We start from the raw sequence: 15663 nt of genomic DNA on the forward strand, positions 1-15663 counted from the left end.
CTCATAGTAAACTATACCTTGGTGGGCATCAAAATAATTGTAGCTTGTTTTGCACATATATGTAAGTGGGCAACTAAAACTGTCAGAAAAGAGATGCCTCAAACTCATTTGATATCTTTCACACTAAGACCTCAACACTTTCTCAGCATGAAGAAGTTACAGAAGCCAGACCTTCATCCCTAATTCCATGGCAATGGAGTAATATCTGGTGGGGGAGGGGATTTGTAAGCAGCTCTTTGCCAGAAACTGCCCTCAGCAGGAAAACCTTTTTCTTGTCAATTTAGCAAAGCTATATTGTAACTAACTTTTAACCAGGCACCAGCATGCTCTACTCATCTCCGACCCTATAGCAAATCTTTTGATCACGCAGTACTTTGCCTGTTCCGTCGGTTCTTTCCGTAAATCAAAGAAGTAGAAATGAAGATTAAGTAATTCACAGATGACCAGATCTCCTCCCTAGCTTCCCCTTCAGTAATCTCATGAACAAATTGTGTGAACACGATAGCGTCTAAAGAAAGAGCACCAGAAGCCAACAAGCCTACGAGTCTGACCCCCTATCTCAACGATTAACTGAGATGACTTCCCCTTTTCCCTTTAAAATTTTCACAGCTGAGCAGACTCCTGGGAGATGATTCTAGGGGGACTCTGAGTCCACCACCTCGTCAGATCGCCAGCATTCTGATTAAAAGCAACTTTCGGGCTTCCCTGGTGGCGCAGTGGTTGAGAGTCTGCCTGCCAATGCGGGGCAAACGGGTTCGTGCCCCGGTCCGGGAAGATCCCACATGCCGTGGAGCAACTGGGCCCGTGAGCCACAACTACTGAGCCTGTGAATCTGGAGCTTGTGCTCTGCAACAAGAGAGGCCGCGATAGTGAGAGGCCTGCGCACCACGATGAAGAGTGGCCTCCACTCGCCGCAACTGGAGAAACCCTCATACAGAAACGAAGACCCAACACAGCCAAAAATAAATAAATAAATAAATAAAATTTTAAAAAAGCAACTTTCATTTCTACCAAATTTTGCCTCTCTCAGGTATGAATTTTTGAGCAGCAAGCAGCCGGATCTGAGTTGGGTAACAGTTATAAGGGAAAGTTGGCTGTATTCTCTGTTGGGGAATAAAGACGATCTTGTTTGCCTGTCTCTGAATTTGGGTGAATAACTCCTTCCAATCCATTCTACTCTTTTGCTCTGTTTGTATGCTCATGAAACAACTCTGAATAATAATTCAGCTTCCCTGGCGGCTGGGAAGGAGGGTGGGGCACCCTGATTGTGCAGTGGAAACCCTTGGGCCTGTGGAGGCTGATATCCTAGTGACACGGAGCAGGGCCCTATGGGGCTCCTGGGCACGAAAGCCTTTCTGTGTCTCCCATCCATTTCTGGATTACAGGAAATAGGCTTCATTCAGCCTCCAGGACCTTCCCTGAGTTCCAAGGGCAGGTTCAAACAGATGCTAATTAGGGAAGGGAGGGGATGCAGAGACAAGGGAGGAGCAGTCAGGAAACAACAGCGCAGCCTTGGGGGAGGGTCCTGGTTCTCCCTCAGGGGATGCACATAACGGAAAAGGGGGGTTGGGAGAAATTGGGAGATTGGGTTGACATATATGCACTATTGATACTATATATAAAATAGATAACTAATGAGAACCTACTGTATAGCACAGGGAATTCTACTCAATGTTCTGTGGTGACCTACATGGGAAGGAAATCCAAAAAAGAGGGGATAAATGTATATGTATGGCTGATTCACTTTGTTGTACAGTAGAAACCAACACAACATTGTAAAGCAACTATACTCCAATAAAATTAATTATAAAAAAAAGAAATGGATACACACAACAATATCTTTGAGCCGTTTTGCAGATACTGAAACCCCCTCCAGGTGGGAGAAGTTAACTGTCTGCTGCCCACAAGCACGGAGACCCCAGACCGGTTGGAACCAGAAGGTTGATGATGCCGACTCCCGATGACCTCACCACTAGCCAATCAGAAGAGTATCCACGAGCTGACCACGCCCTCTTTGAACCATTACTATGCAACTCCTCACGACCCGCTCCAAGTTGGGAGACACAGTCTTGAGGGCATGAGCCCGCTGTGGCCCCCTTTGCCTGGCAAAGCAATACAGCTATTCTTTTCTACTTCACCCAAAACTCTGTCTCTGAGATTTAACTCAGTATTGGGGTGCAGAAGCCAGATTCAGCTTCACTAGCTCACTCAGCCAAAGGCATGAGGACAAACCCCAAGTCCAGCAAGGTCAGGTTTATCAGCTCCTGGAAAGGGAGACTGCATTCCAGCAGAGCCTGGGCATTTCACCAAAGAAAGAAAGAGATAAGGTTATTATGTGATATGGGGGAAGGGAGTTTAGGTAAAATTTTAATGAAGCCATGTTTGGATAGCCTCAAGGCAAACAGGGGTCAGCTTTGGGTCTAAACTGCAAAGTGAACTCAGGGCCCTGTTTCTTGGAAATGACAAGTTAAGATATCAATACAGAGTCTTTTCTAGAACGCCCTATGTCTGGAGCCTGCTTCTGCTTTGGAAATCGAGGCTGCTTCTCTATGTTAAAGACATAGATCTTCATGGGAATTCCCTGGCAGTCCAGTGGTTAGAACTCTGTGCTTCTACTGCAGGGGGCATGGGTTTGGTCCCTGGTCAGGGAACTAAGATCTCACAAGCCTAGCGGCAAAAAAAAAAAAAAAAAGACATAGATCTTTCAGGCAAAGTGTAAGCAGATAGGGTGGGGGTGGGGGGCCCTGGAGGAAAAGAACCAGATGTAGCCTTTTTAAACGAGAAGCCATTTTGTGATCTAAGCCTGGACACAATGCTTGCTCTTGAACAGGTCTCAGTGATAATGATCTTAAGGGGATAAAAGAACAAACGACTGTTATCAGGCAAGAGAAATAACAATAGCAAAGATAATAACTCAGTTGTAAAGACTCCAAGCTCTGTTTCAATGGTAAAGATTAGCCTGAAGCTCCTTCTTGAGCTGTTTTGCAGAATTGAAACGCTGGAGCGCCCGACCCACCAGATCAACTGGAATGTAAAAGATGATGATAATGACCTTTTCTGACCCTCTTGACTTCAGGCAACTAAAGCCTGGACTCTGTCGACCTTTGCCCCAGTTCTATGCTGAGTTCTCTGCTCAGGCCCCTTCATGAATATGCATGTGCCTTAGCTTAAAACTTTCCCAATTTGGCTGTTAGGGGAGACACTGCTTGGGGAAAGATCCCCGGTGTTCTCCTTACTTGTCGCAAGTAATAAATGCTTCCTTCTCCCCATCTTTGGCTTGGTTGTAGCTTTTGGCTCAACACCTACCAAGAGGTGAACCCAGTTTCGGGGTAACATTACTGATTAGATTTCAACGTCGAAGTTTCTGACAACTGCTGATTCTAGAACGCGATTTCTCACTAAGAACTCAGTAAATAAATATTAACCTTTTTGTGTATTAAAAAAATATACGAGCACATTTTACATTTCGTAGTCGCCACATTAAAGAAAAAAAAGTTAAAAGAAAGAGATAGATATTCATAGCTACTTTATCTGTAATAGCCCTCAAATAAAAACAATCCCAGTGTCCATCAACAGGTAAATGGATAAAAAACTATGATAGATTCATATAATGAAATACTACTCAGCAGTAAAAAAGAATGAACTCCTGTTATATGCAACAGCGTGAGTGAATCTCACAATAATTATGCTGAGTGAAAGCAGTAAAAAATTATGCATACTATGTGATTCCACTTACATAAAATTCTAGAAAATACAAACTATTCTATAGAGACAGAATGAACATCAGTCATTATCTTAGGATGGGGGGTGGGAAGGAGGGACTACAAAGGGGCATGAGAAAACCTCTTTGCGGGTGATGGACGTGCATTATATTGATATAATGATGGTTTCACTGTATATACATTGTCAAAACTTGTCAAACTGGATACTTTAAATACCTGTAGTTGACTGTATGTTAATTATATTTCAAGAAAGTGACAGAAATGAAAAAACAATCAGAAGTTACTCATAAAGGGGTTTGTTATGATGTTTTACAGCCGTAGCATGATGTTGGGAGAAATATCGTTTCCAGTTAACCTTGCAGCTGGCTTTGTCTGTGTCTAGTGCGTCAGCCAGACTCAGGGCAGAGTTTTCCTTTTTCAATATAGTGTCTGGAGAGAGAATTATTTGAGTCTTTATTTTAAAAAAATCATCAGCTACTTTGCAGAAGTACACCATAAGTACAATTTTTATTTTTGTTGTACTCATGTACACCATGAGTACAATAAAAACAACTGCTACGCTAAAAAACAAATAAACAAAAATCCCTGTTTTATTATTTCCAGACACTTCCAGACACTTTTTTTTTTTAGGTCAACTACACAATCCTTTCAAAACTGTCTATAAAAAGCAGCATTGGGCTTCCCTGGTGGCGCAGTGGTTGAGAATCCGCCTGCCGATGCAGGGGACATGGGTTTGTGCCCCGGTCTGGGAAGATCCCACATGCCGCGGAGCGGCTGGGCCCGTGAGCCATGGCCGCTGAGCCTGCGCGTCCGGAGCCTGTGCTCCGCAACGGGAGAGGCCACAACATTGAGAGGCCCGCGTACCGCAAAAAAAAAAAAAAAAAAAAAAAGTGGCATTCATATAAGACAGATCCAGAGCATGGTTTTATTAAAATATTGTATGATGATTTGGGAAATGTTTGGGAAATGTGAGATACAGTCTTGATAGAATAAAGGCTTTTTTCTTCCACGAGAAACTAAGAGATCAATGACACGCACATTTCTTTTACGTTGAAAGGCATGTCAGTCAGCATTCAATCACTTAGGATATTTCAAGTAAAAAGGGGTTTAATGCAGGGGCTTAGCTATGAAGAGGCTGGAAGGGAAGCAAGAGTCAAAGACCCAAGAGGAAGTGCGTGTGGTGTGGGGCTGGACGGTAGAAGCTCCTACTGCCTGGCTGGAGGCTAAGAGTGCACGCTTGAGTTATTGTTCTTGGAAGTATTATATTATTGAATCAAAATAAAAATGTGAATCACAGTTTGATACTGAAAAAGACACAAAGAAGCCTGGGTAAGCCTGTTGGGTGGTGGTTCAGAGCATGGACTTGGAAGTCTGGGCTCACATGGGTGCCACGGCTGACCTAAAACAAAAGTCAGTTATTTCTCCAGCCAAAAAAATGGATTTATTAGGGATCAGCAGAGAATTGCAGTTTGGGGTCTGCAACCCTGGGGAGCCAAGTGCAACTGCCTGCGTGGCAAGGGAAGGAGAACTCTTTAATAGAGGGAAGAGGAAGTTGGAAGGGTTACGGTAAACAAAGAGCCCACGGCTTTCCTTTGGCTGAACTGTTGCCAGGAGAGAAGAATCTGCTACCTGTTGAGTTGTTTCCTGGCACAGCGTGGGAGCGCCCCCTTCTGGTCACCTGACTCTATTCAGCTGAGGGTTCTGTTTATTAATTTTTTTTCACCACCAATTACACGCTGGGGGACGGACCCTGGTCAGGCTTTCTCAGTCGGCAGTTAGAGAGAATTCTCCGCCTCCCAGGGTTGGCACGAGGACTAAACAAGGTACAGCTTGTGAAGAGCCACACAGGGCACTTAGTAAATTCTCCGCTAATTTACAGTCCTTGCACCTGCTGGCAGCTGCTCCTGCGTGAGCCTGAGGCCACGCCAGGGACGGCCACTCACCCGGGACCAAGGACGGAAGGCAGGGAAGAAAACTACGCAGATCGGACCGCGCTCTCCTCCAGACCCCCAAGCACTGAGAAGAGGGAGAGGAGGGTGGAATCAGACAGACCTGGGTTTAGTACCCACTGGGCCTCCTACCTGGTCCTGGGTCCCAGGAATGCTGGTCCGAGAGCGGCTTGCTCACCAGATTTCCCACGTGGAAAACTGAAGCCTTTTCTTCCTTGCAGGGCGGATGTAAAAACTAAATGAGATTTTTAAAAAAGTATGTAAAATACCTAGCTTATAGGACGAGTTCAATTACAGTAACTGCTGTAATTAGATAATTATTTAGAAATAACTAAAAATAAATAAATAACAAAATAATTAGTTAAAATATCACTATCAAAATGTCATGAAGTATTTGCGTTTGTCCTGCCATCATGGGCAGGAAAACATTGTATTTTCAAAGCAGAGTGCTCAGTGTACGTATCTGTGCGTCCACCACGGATACTTAGCTGACCGTAGCTGGTGGCTCCGGGGACAAAGTTTCATCCTGGCCTGGATTCTACATTCTGGGTTCTTTCTGGCCAGGATTCTGGTCTGAACAAGGTGAAGGTCCTAGCTACAGCCACCAGGGGGCGCCACGGTTCTTTGCCGAAACTTGGGACAAATCGCCAGGACTGGGAGTTCGTCAGAAGCTCTGGGAGGGTCAGTGGCTTATCTGGAAGTGGTCAGGAGGATGGAAGACCTCAGTGAGGGGCCAGCAGGTCACACAGGAGAGTCACAGCCGGAGGAGGAGAAAAGGAAATGTGTCAGTGAAAGGTAGGGGCTCTGGGCTAAAGCCCACAGATCAATTATCCATTTGTCCAGCACTTACCATGAGCCACAAACGGGTGGTGTGTGAAATCAGCCCCTCACATAGCTCACAGCCTTGCTGAGGAGGCTGACACATGGGCAGATGACCAACATACACGTGAGAATAATGAGACATATAAGGCCACCATCTCTAACCCTTACGCTGTGCCAGGCACTGTACTGTAATGACCCCATTTAACACACGAGGAAACTGAGATTCAAAGGATTCACTAGTTCCCGAAATTCACAAAGCTGAGAAACAATGGACTCCTGCTCTGCCAGTCTGTTTTAAAGGCCACGTTTTAAAAATCATTACTCCTGCAGTAAAACGAGGAAAACCAAAACAGCTCCGCTCCTTGAAAACTAACAACTTTGGACTTTGGGTGAATTCCAGCGAGAGCTGACAACCAGGATGGCAGGACACTCCCTGGTGCCCCTCCACCCCGGCTGGCATCCCCACCTCCTGTGCACCCTTCACTCTCCACAGCATCACCCAGCCACCATCTTCTGGTCACCTGGCCCTCCACTCCTAGCACCACAGGCTGGCCTTTGCCATCACCAATGTTGTTGCTTGGGAGAGCACTTGTCCACACATCTCACTCTGTTCCCAGTGACCCGCCTTCCAGCTTGTGGGCTCAAGTACCCCCACTGGGTCCCCTGATGGTCCAGCTTCTCCTGCCATCTCTTCCCTCCCTCCTTTCCTCCCTCCCTCCCTCCCTTCCTTCCTTCACTTCCTTCCCCAGCTTAGTTCCCACCATGGGGCATATCAGCTACTCTTTTTCTTCTTGGGCCACCTGGCGTGGCTTGCAGGATTTTACTTCCCCCACCAGAGATTGAACCCAGGCCCTCGGCAGTGGAAGCACCAAGTCCTAACCACTGGACAACCAGGGAATTCCCTCAGGTACTCTTAAAAACACCTTAGACTCTCCCTTATCTGACCCTCTTCCGTGGCACTGGCTTCTACCTCCCATAAATGGGATGCTCACACCTGCATCCGGGCAGCCAGAAAAATCATCCAGCAGCAGAGAGTGTCAGGAGAGAAGGAGGAACGGAGGAACAGAAAATTCTGTGGTTGAGGGGCTGCTCATTTGGAAGCTTCATGGATCTCCAGGAAGTGTTTTTTTTTTTTTTTTTTTTTTAGCTGAGAGTGAGGGGATCGAGGGGTGGGCTCCAGGGGCTGCAGACTGTAGACAGTCCTGGAAACAGCTGCTTATGAGAGTGGGAGAGAGCTGGACGGAGAACCATGCTGAGGTCCCCGGGCAGCTGGAGGGCCCAGTTAAGGATGAGGATGCCTGATGTAAGGTGAGACCAATTCTTGTGGTTGTGGCTTTTCTCCCTTACAATTCAGCTGCAGAGATGATCGCGGAATTTATCCAGGGCAGGGTTTGCCCTGTGGTTCCAAAAGAAAACGGTGGGGATTCTGAGGATACTGGCTGACGTGATGGAGCAGAATCTACAGACATGACCAGGTCACCTGGCTTCAAAATCTGCTTGTTTACTTATTATTTAGAAAACATAAGCTTCCTGAGGGCTGGGCTTTGCTCTCCACTGTAATCCCACCATGTTGTCGCTCACTTGCTTGAACAAGGAAGTCAGATGATGACAGAGAAGCAGCTCAGGGCTCCGGAGCAGGAGAGAGGGCTGCAAGGAGGGAGGTGAGGTTGGAGGTTCCTGAATATCCAAATGCACAGTTTCCAAGTTGGGCCAGATCCGGAGGTGACCTGCTCAGGACCTGGGGCGTGAGGTGGAGTGAAGGTAGGGTGACCATTCCATCTCGATTGGCCCTGGATTTTCTGACTTTACCACTGAAGGTCCTGTGTCCCGGGGACCCTCAGTCCTGGGTCATTTGGGCCGCTTGGTCTCTCTCTGCCTTGTCTCTAAGATAAGACCATCTCTGAGAAGCCGGAGTGTTGGTGGCGGGGGGTGGTCTACAGAAGCTGCAGTATTGATCACTCTTGTGGGCATGCGTCATCATCTGCCACAGTCTTAAGTGTGACCCCGTGGCATGTTTTCTTATTAGCAAAAGGAGCTTTTTTGTAGACCTGAATTGGAAGAATAACAACTATGCTAAAAATGGCAAATACTTCCAAGAGTGGGAACACCAAAGTGTGGTTAACTCAGCATTTTCCAGTCTGCAAATTAAGTGCATTGTACTCAGAGCCTTAAAAAATCATATCAACAAGTCACCCAGCTAGTTCTTTTCTGTCTATTGGAAATGTAACTGCTGATTTATTGTAATAGCATTTATTTTTGTAGAAATCTAATAATGTCAATTTGTCATATTACATGAAAGGACTGTGTAGAAATATTATAAATTTATTTAATCAAGCATGGAAATCATAGCAGGAGTGAAGAAATAGTCTTTGGTCAGATAGACATATCTAGTTTGGAAAATAGATTTTACACTCCACATGCATTACATAGCACAAACCACAGCTTCATTACAATTCAAATTTTATAACAATTGACTTGTTATAAGCAATCAAATAAGCATCAATAAATTATCCTAGAGAAGGTTTATTTTCAGAACAGCATTTGATGGTTAAATTATTAAATATGAAATAAAGACTTTCTGGAAAAACTGTAGAAATACATTTCAATCAAAACCCACTCTTTTATAATGAGTTAATATATACAAGGCATATTGAAACAAGCCACATCAGAATTACACTCTCTGTGTCAACACTATGGATGTGTACAATCATGGTAAATAAAAATGTGGAGGTCAGGATATGGCTTATTCATAGATACAAAAGAAGAATTCTTTCCCAGAATATTTACAGGAGGATTACTGGAAATACTGTTCTTTGCTATGAACATCAGTGGAGAATCACTATGCACAGACTTGGATACCTATATACTCCTGTAGCTTAACGTATTTATTCCAGAAACTGAAAGATAGCCTCCTCTTCTAAGTGTCCCACATAAAATCTATACAGGTTTGTTGAATTCCTGTTAATCTGTATTCAGTATTAAATTGAATACATTTTGAAAACTTTCAAAGAAATTTTTTCTCTCTTCCAAGAACGCATATATACGTGGGCCTCTCACTGCTGTGGCCTCTCCCATTGTGGAGCACAGGCTCCCGACACGCAGGCTCAGCGACCATGGCTCACCGGCCCAGCCGCTCCGCGGCATGTGGGATCCTCCCAGACTGGGGCACGAACCCGTGTCCCCTGCAACGGCAGGCGGACTCTCAAGCACTGCGCCACCAGGGAAGCCCCCAAAACGCATATATTAATGGTTAAAGAAAACAAATGTCCATTCTGCTAGGTTTTGGTACGTAGCTCAGTTCTTCATTTCATTAGGGACCAACGAGAGGGCATAAATACCTTATTTAAGCTAAGCCTTAAATTTTGTTTGTATTAAGCTTTTTACTCTGAGATAATTGTATAATAGATTCTGAGAGAATTGCTGATAATTGTAGATTCACATGCAGTTGTAAGAAGTAATACGGAGATTCTGTGTGCCTTTTACCCATTTCCCCCCAATGGTAACATCTTGCAAAATGATACAATATCATAACCAGGATTTTGACATTGATACAGACAAGCTAGGGAACATTTCCATCACAATAAAGGATCCCTTTTACAGACACACCCACCTCTCTCCTTCTCCACCCTCCTCCCTGGTGATCCTTTATCTGTTCTCCATTTCTAGAATTTTGCATTTCAAAATGTTATATAAATGGAATTATACAGGACATAACCTTTGGGGATGGGTTTTTTCACTCAGCATAATTCTCTGAAGACTCATCCAAGTTGTTGCTTGTATTGGAAATTATTTTTATTGCTGAGTAGTATTCCATGGCATGGATGTTATCACAATTCGTTTCACCAGTCACCCGTTAAAGGACATCTACAACACTGTAAAGCAACTATACTCCAATAAAAATTAATTTAAAAAATAAAGGACATCTGGTTGTTTACAGATTTGGAATATTATGAATAAAGCTGCTATGAACGTTTATGTGCAAGTTTTTGTGTGAACATAAGTTTTCATCTCCCTGGGATAGATGCCCCCGAGTGCAATTGCTGAGTCTTATGCCAGTTGCTTGTTTAGTTTTATAAGAAACTGTCAGTTGGTTCTCCTGAGTGGCTGTTCCATTTTACTTTCCCACCAGCTATAGGTTGATCCCATTGCTCTGCATTCTTGCCAATATTTGGTGTTGTTACTGTGTTTCAGCAATTTTGGTAGGTGCCTTGTGGCATCTATTGGGGTTTTAATTTGCAGTTCCCTAATGACTGATGACGTTGAGTATCTTTTCATGTGCTAATCTGCCATATCCTCTTCAGAGAAACATTTGTTCATGTTCTCCACTGTCTAATTGGATTTTTTTAAAAAACTGTTGAGCTGTAAGAGTTCTTCATCTATTCTAGATGGTAGTCCTTTGTTGGATATGATGTTGGCAGGTATTTCCTCCCAGTATGTAGCCTGTCTTTTCATCCTCTTAACATGGTCTTTTGCAGAATAAAAGTTTAAAATTTTGATGAAGTCCAATTTATCAAACTTTCCTTTTATGGACTTTAGGTTTTTGATGTCAAGTCTAAGAAGTCTTTGCTTAGTTTAGCCCTAGGTCCCAAAGATCTTCTATTTTTTAAAAAAAGTTTTATGGTTTTGCATTTTATGTTTAGCGTTATGATCTATTTTGAGTTAATTTTTATATAAGGTATGGGATTTAGCTTGAGGTTCTTTTTATTTGCCCATGGATAACTGATTGCTCAGCACATTTATTGAAAAGACTATCCTCCCTCCAGTGAATTACTTTTGTACTTAAAAAAAAATCAATTGAGCATATTTATATGGGTCTATTTCTAGATTCTCTGTTCTGTTCCATTGATCTTTTATGTCTATGCCTCCACCAATACCACACTGTCTTGATTAGTGTAGCTACATAATAAGTCTTTATAGTAGAGTGGTTTCTCCTACTTATTCTTCTTTTACAAGATAGTTTTAGCTATTCCAAGGCCTGTGCCTTAGAACTTTTAGAATAAGCTTGAATATGTCTAAAAAACCTTGCTGGGATTTTGATAGAAACTGCATTAAACATACAGATGAATCTGGGGAGAATTGACATTTTTACTATTTTGTGTCCTCTAATCCATGAACATGGTATGTCTCCTCATTTATTTAGGTCTTTGATTTCTTTCATTGGCATCTTTTAATTTTCAGCATATAGATCCTATACACATTTTTGTTAAACTTACACCTGTTTTTTTTTTCCTTTTGGAGTGATTGTAAATGGTATTGTGTTTAAAATTTTGGTTTCCACTTTATTGTTAATATATAAAAATGTGATTAAATTTTGTGTGCTGATCTTGTATCCTAAGACCTTGCTGAAACCAGTTGTTTTACTTTTTTTTTGAATAGATTTTTTGGAATTTTCTATGTAGACAGTTACATCATCTGTAAATAGGGATACTTTTATTACTTTTCAATCATATGCATTTTATTTCTTTTTATTGCCTTATTGCCATGTCCAGAACTTCCAATACAGCCTTTAAAATGTTAATCAATGTAAATTTCTAGAGATTTGCTAAAACTTACTGGCCTGAATGGGTCCATCATTCTCAAACAGATGCCTTTTTTTTTTTTTGCTTTGTTTTGTTTTGTTTGAATTTTTATTTTTTATACAGCAGGTTCGTATTAGTTATCTATTTTATAGATATCTATTTTAAATTAAATTCTTTTAAATTAGTTATCTATTTTATACATATTAGTGTATATATGTCAATCCCAATCTCCCAATTCATCACACACACACACCCATTACTTTCCTCCCTTGGTGTCCATACGTTTGTTCTCTACACCTGTGTCTCTATTTCTGCCCTGCAAACCGGTTCATCTGTATCATTTTTCTAGGTTCCACACATATGTGCTAATATATGACATTCGTTTTTCTCTTTCTGACTTGCTTCACTCTGTATGACAGTCTCTAGATCCATCCATGTCTCTACAAATGACCCAATTTCGTTTCTTTTTATGGCTGAGTAATATTCCATTGTATATATGTACCACATCTTCTTTATCCATTCGTCTGTCGATGGGCATTTAGGTTTCTTCCATGACCTGGCTACTGTAAATAGTGCTGCAATGAACATTGGGGTGCATGTGTCTTTTTGAATTATGGTTTTCTCCGGGTATATGCCCAGTAGTGGGATTGCTGGGTCATATGGTAATTCTATTTTTAGTTTTTTAAGGAACCTCCATACTGTTTTCCATAGTGGCTGTATTAATTTACATTCCCACCAACAGTGCAAGAGGGTTCCCTTTCAAGCAGATGCCTTTTCAACACTCTTATCATCCAATCTGTTCAGATTCCATTCCCTGTAATTTGGATAAATAACTGATAAGCATCATCAGTGGTTAAGCTGCAAAGCTCCTTGAGGCAGCTGAGTGAGCTTTAACGAGCTAAGTGAAACCTGATTGTAAAAGCAAAACTAGCGTTAGGAAAATTATCTTTCAGACGGGACTTGGACACAGAGACGTTCAGAGAATTACAATTTGAGGTTGACTTATGGAGTATGTGGTTTCTTCTTCCAGTTTTCCCCTCTTACCTCCAAACTGGGGTAGAAACAATTTTAAACTCTGAAAATATGAAATACCCTCAAAGTTACCTTATTCTTATATATTAGAAATTGCTATTGTTAAGGAACACTTTCGTGATTTAACTTTTGATAAATAAAGAATTCTGTGCATCTTACTATGCTTTTAGTAAGAGGCACTTAAAAATATTTGGACAACTCAAACTCTCTTCGTGTCTTAATTTTTTAAACAAAAGTGTAACCATTAATAACACTTATTTATTTTTTAAATGTATATTTCCTATATTTTGTGTGTTGTATTTTTATATTTATACAATATACCTAACTGACCAAAGAGGGTTTAGAGCCATATTAAAAGGCAGAAAACTGGGTAGTGCTAGATCCTTTATAAATTTCAATATAAGAGGTCTTGGAAGTATACACATAGGTCCTTGTAGGCCTTAGGTATGTACACAGGTACAATGCTGGTGCTCCTGCATATAATTTGTAGAAAATTTAAAATCTGTAATAAGAATCAAATTTCAGAGACTTGTTTTCTTTTTTGGTAGAAAACAGTGGCCAATCTATAGGCAGGTTAGTGATTGCTTTACTGATTTTACTGAGTCAATGACTACCAGTAACTCTTTTGTCTTGTTCTTAGAATTGGAAATTATCTAGGTACCACTCTCACCATTGTGGGCAGTGAGTGGTGGAATCAGACCCTGGGATGTTGACTTAGCCTCTCTGAGCCTCAGTGTTCTTGTAAGTGGCAATGATGATTCATCTCATTGGCTGTAAGGCTTCAGTGAGATGACCCCGTCAAGGGCCTGGCCCATGGCTGGGTAGGGAGCGTGCCTCCAGTTACTGACTTCTTTCCTTCCTTTCCAGCCTCTCCCTGTCCCCCTCCTCTCTCTATACCACAGACTACCACTCCCCATGCCTAAGAGAAGGGGACCCTCTATCCCAGCACTAGCAGAGGGGATCTGGGGAGCCTGTTGCCGAAGCTGCCCCTCCCTTAATGTACCACCATGGCCCGATTACCTAGAACAGGGCTGTGCACCAAACTCAGGGGGTTCTCACATGGTTTGTCATGTTGCAGTGGGAAAAAAGCTTCATGAGTGACCAGCATATTCTAGCAAATGGGGCTCAATAATGCATTTGCCATTCTGTAGCAGGATGGTAACCCATAGACAAAGAGTCCTGCACCCTCACCCTAAACACAAGACGGCAGCTGTGTGATGCGTATTTAGTTCTTCTGTGGTTGCAATGAGCTTAGAACCAGGACACTGCTTTGGGTACAACAAGCAACAAACATACTCTCACGATACAAAGCAATCACATTGTACATACAGGCATAGGTTTCTTTTTTTTTTTTTTCTTTTTTTTAAAGAATGGAACAGCAACTGTTTCAACATGTCACTTTGATAACCAACAGTGTTCCCACATAGGTGAGTCTGGACTGAACACATGTAAACAGACTCTCTATGTGAAGTCCCTGTGTAATTTGGCCATTTGCAAATGGCCACTTCAATCTCCAGCTAGCACAGGGGTCCCTGGTGACCCACTCTTCACTCTGCTGTAAGACTGACAGGGCTGCAATGAACCCTTTCACAAAAAGATAGCAGTCAATTGCTGTCTGGCAGCATCTCTCAAAAGGTTTTCATTTTACGCAAACATCAAGGACTTTCTTCTCACTCCATCAGGCCTTTCTTGGAACTGCTTTGAAATATTCCTCCCTGGAAATGTCAGCTACTCCTCCATACCATTTCTGAAGCCAGATATGTTCTATCTTCATCTTCATAAAGAACCATTCATACTGACGAGGCCACTTCCTCATAACTGGGTGTCTGTAGAAATAAAGACGTCACATTAAAGCTGTTCTCATCAGAGGGTGGGCTCTCCAGAGCACAGTGCCAGATGTATCCTTGGTCAGGTCATAGGGCCCTCCAGACTCCAGGCTTTGTTTAGGCTGAGACCCGCTCAAACCAGCTAGAGGCAGAAGCCAGGGAGCCAGGGTCAAGGTCTGGGGCAGCCTTAGGAGGGCAGGAAACTGTTGTCAACACAGAGTGGCAGACAGCTCAAGTCTTGAGCCAGGCAACTTTGTTCGAACTCCAGTTCAGCTGCTGGGATGCCTCATGGGCCCTTTGCTCTCTTAAGCCTGCCCGGTCTCCTTCCCAGTCACATGGGGCGAGAGGGATGGTGCTCAGATCACAGGGCTGCGTGGGCAGCAAATGATGAGACACATAAAGCACCTGCATAGAGGAAGTGCCCAGGGGACGGGGGCCATTGTTAACAGGAAGCATCACAAAAGGCTCTAGGCATCTCTATGTGAAATTGCTGAATTTTAAGTCCGGGAAACATCTGTTCACGGGAAGATTTCCATTCCTGTAGAGGCCTACAACTGTTGTATCAAGCTGAGAACCAGCCAGCGTGGACAGGGAACAGCTCTCACATTCCGCCCTCTGTTTCTGACTTGCCTTCTCCCTCAGGCGTAGGCCTAAAAACATGCATCATCCTTGAGGGCAGGGTCTGGCGCTCACTTTTTTAAAACTTCATAAAAATAGAAGTTTTATTTATATCTAAAAATGTTATAAACAAAGTTCAAAGACCAAGTGTAAACTGGGAAAAACATCTGCAACA

At 42.8% G+C, this 15663-nt stretch overlaps 1 protein-coding gene across 1 annotated transcript in view; it reads right to left on the minus strand.

The window, feature by feature from the left end:
- Positions 1-8799: 8799 nt before the first annotated feature.
- CREG2 (cellular repressor of E1A stimulated genes 2) overlaps positions 8800-15663 on the minus strand; it is a 47512-nt gene continuing 40648 nt past the window's right edge. The window contains exon 4 of the mRNA XM_081253491.1: positions 8800-14870. Within this exon, the coding sequence (XP_081109617.1) occupies positions 14723-14870 (148 nt within the window). The 3' untranslated portion in view covers positions 8800-14722. The remainder of the gene's footprint in view (positions 14871-15663) is intronic.

Source organism: Mesoplodon bidens (assembly GCF_964165515.1).
Source record: "Mesoplodon bidens genome assembly, chromosome: 14".
In the NCBI taxonomy this organism is placed as follows: domain Eukaryota; kingdom Metazoa; phylum Chordata; class Mammalia; order Artiodactyla; family Ziphiidae; genus Mesoplodon; species Mesoplodon bidens.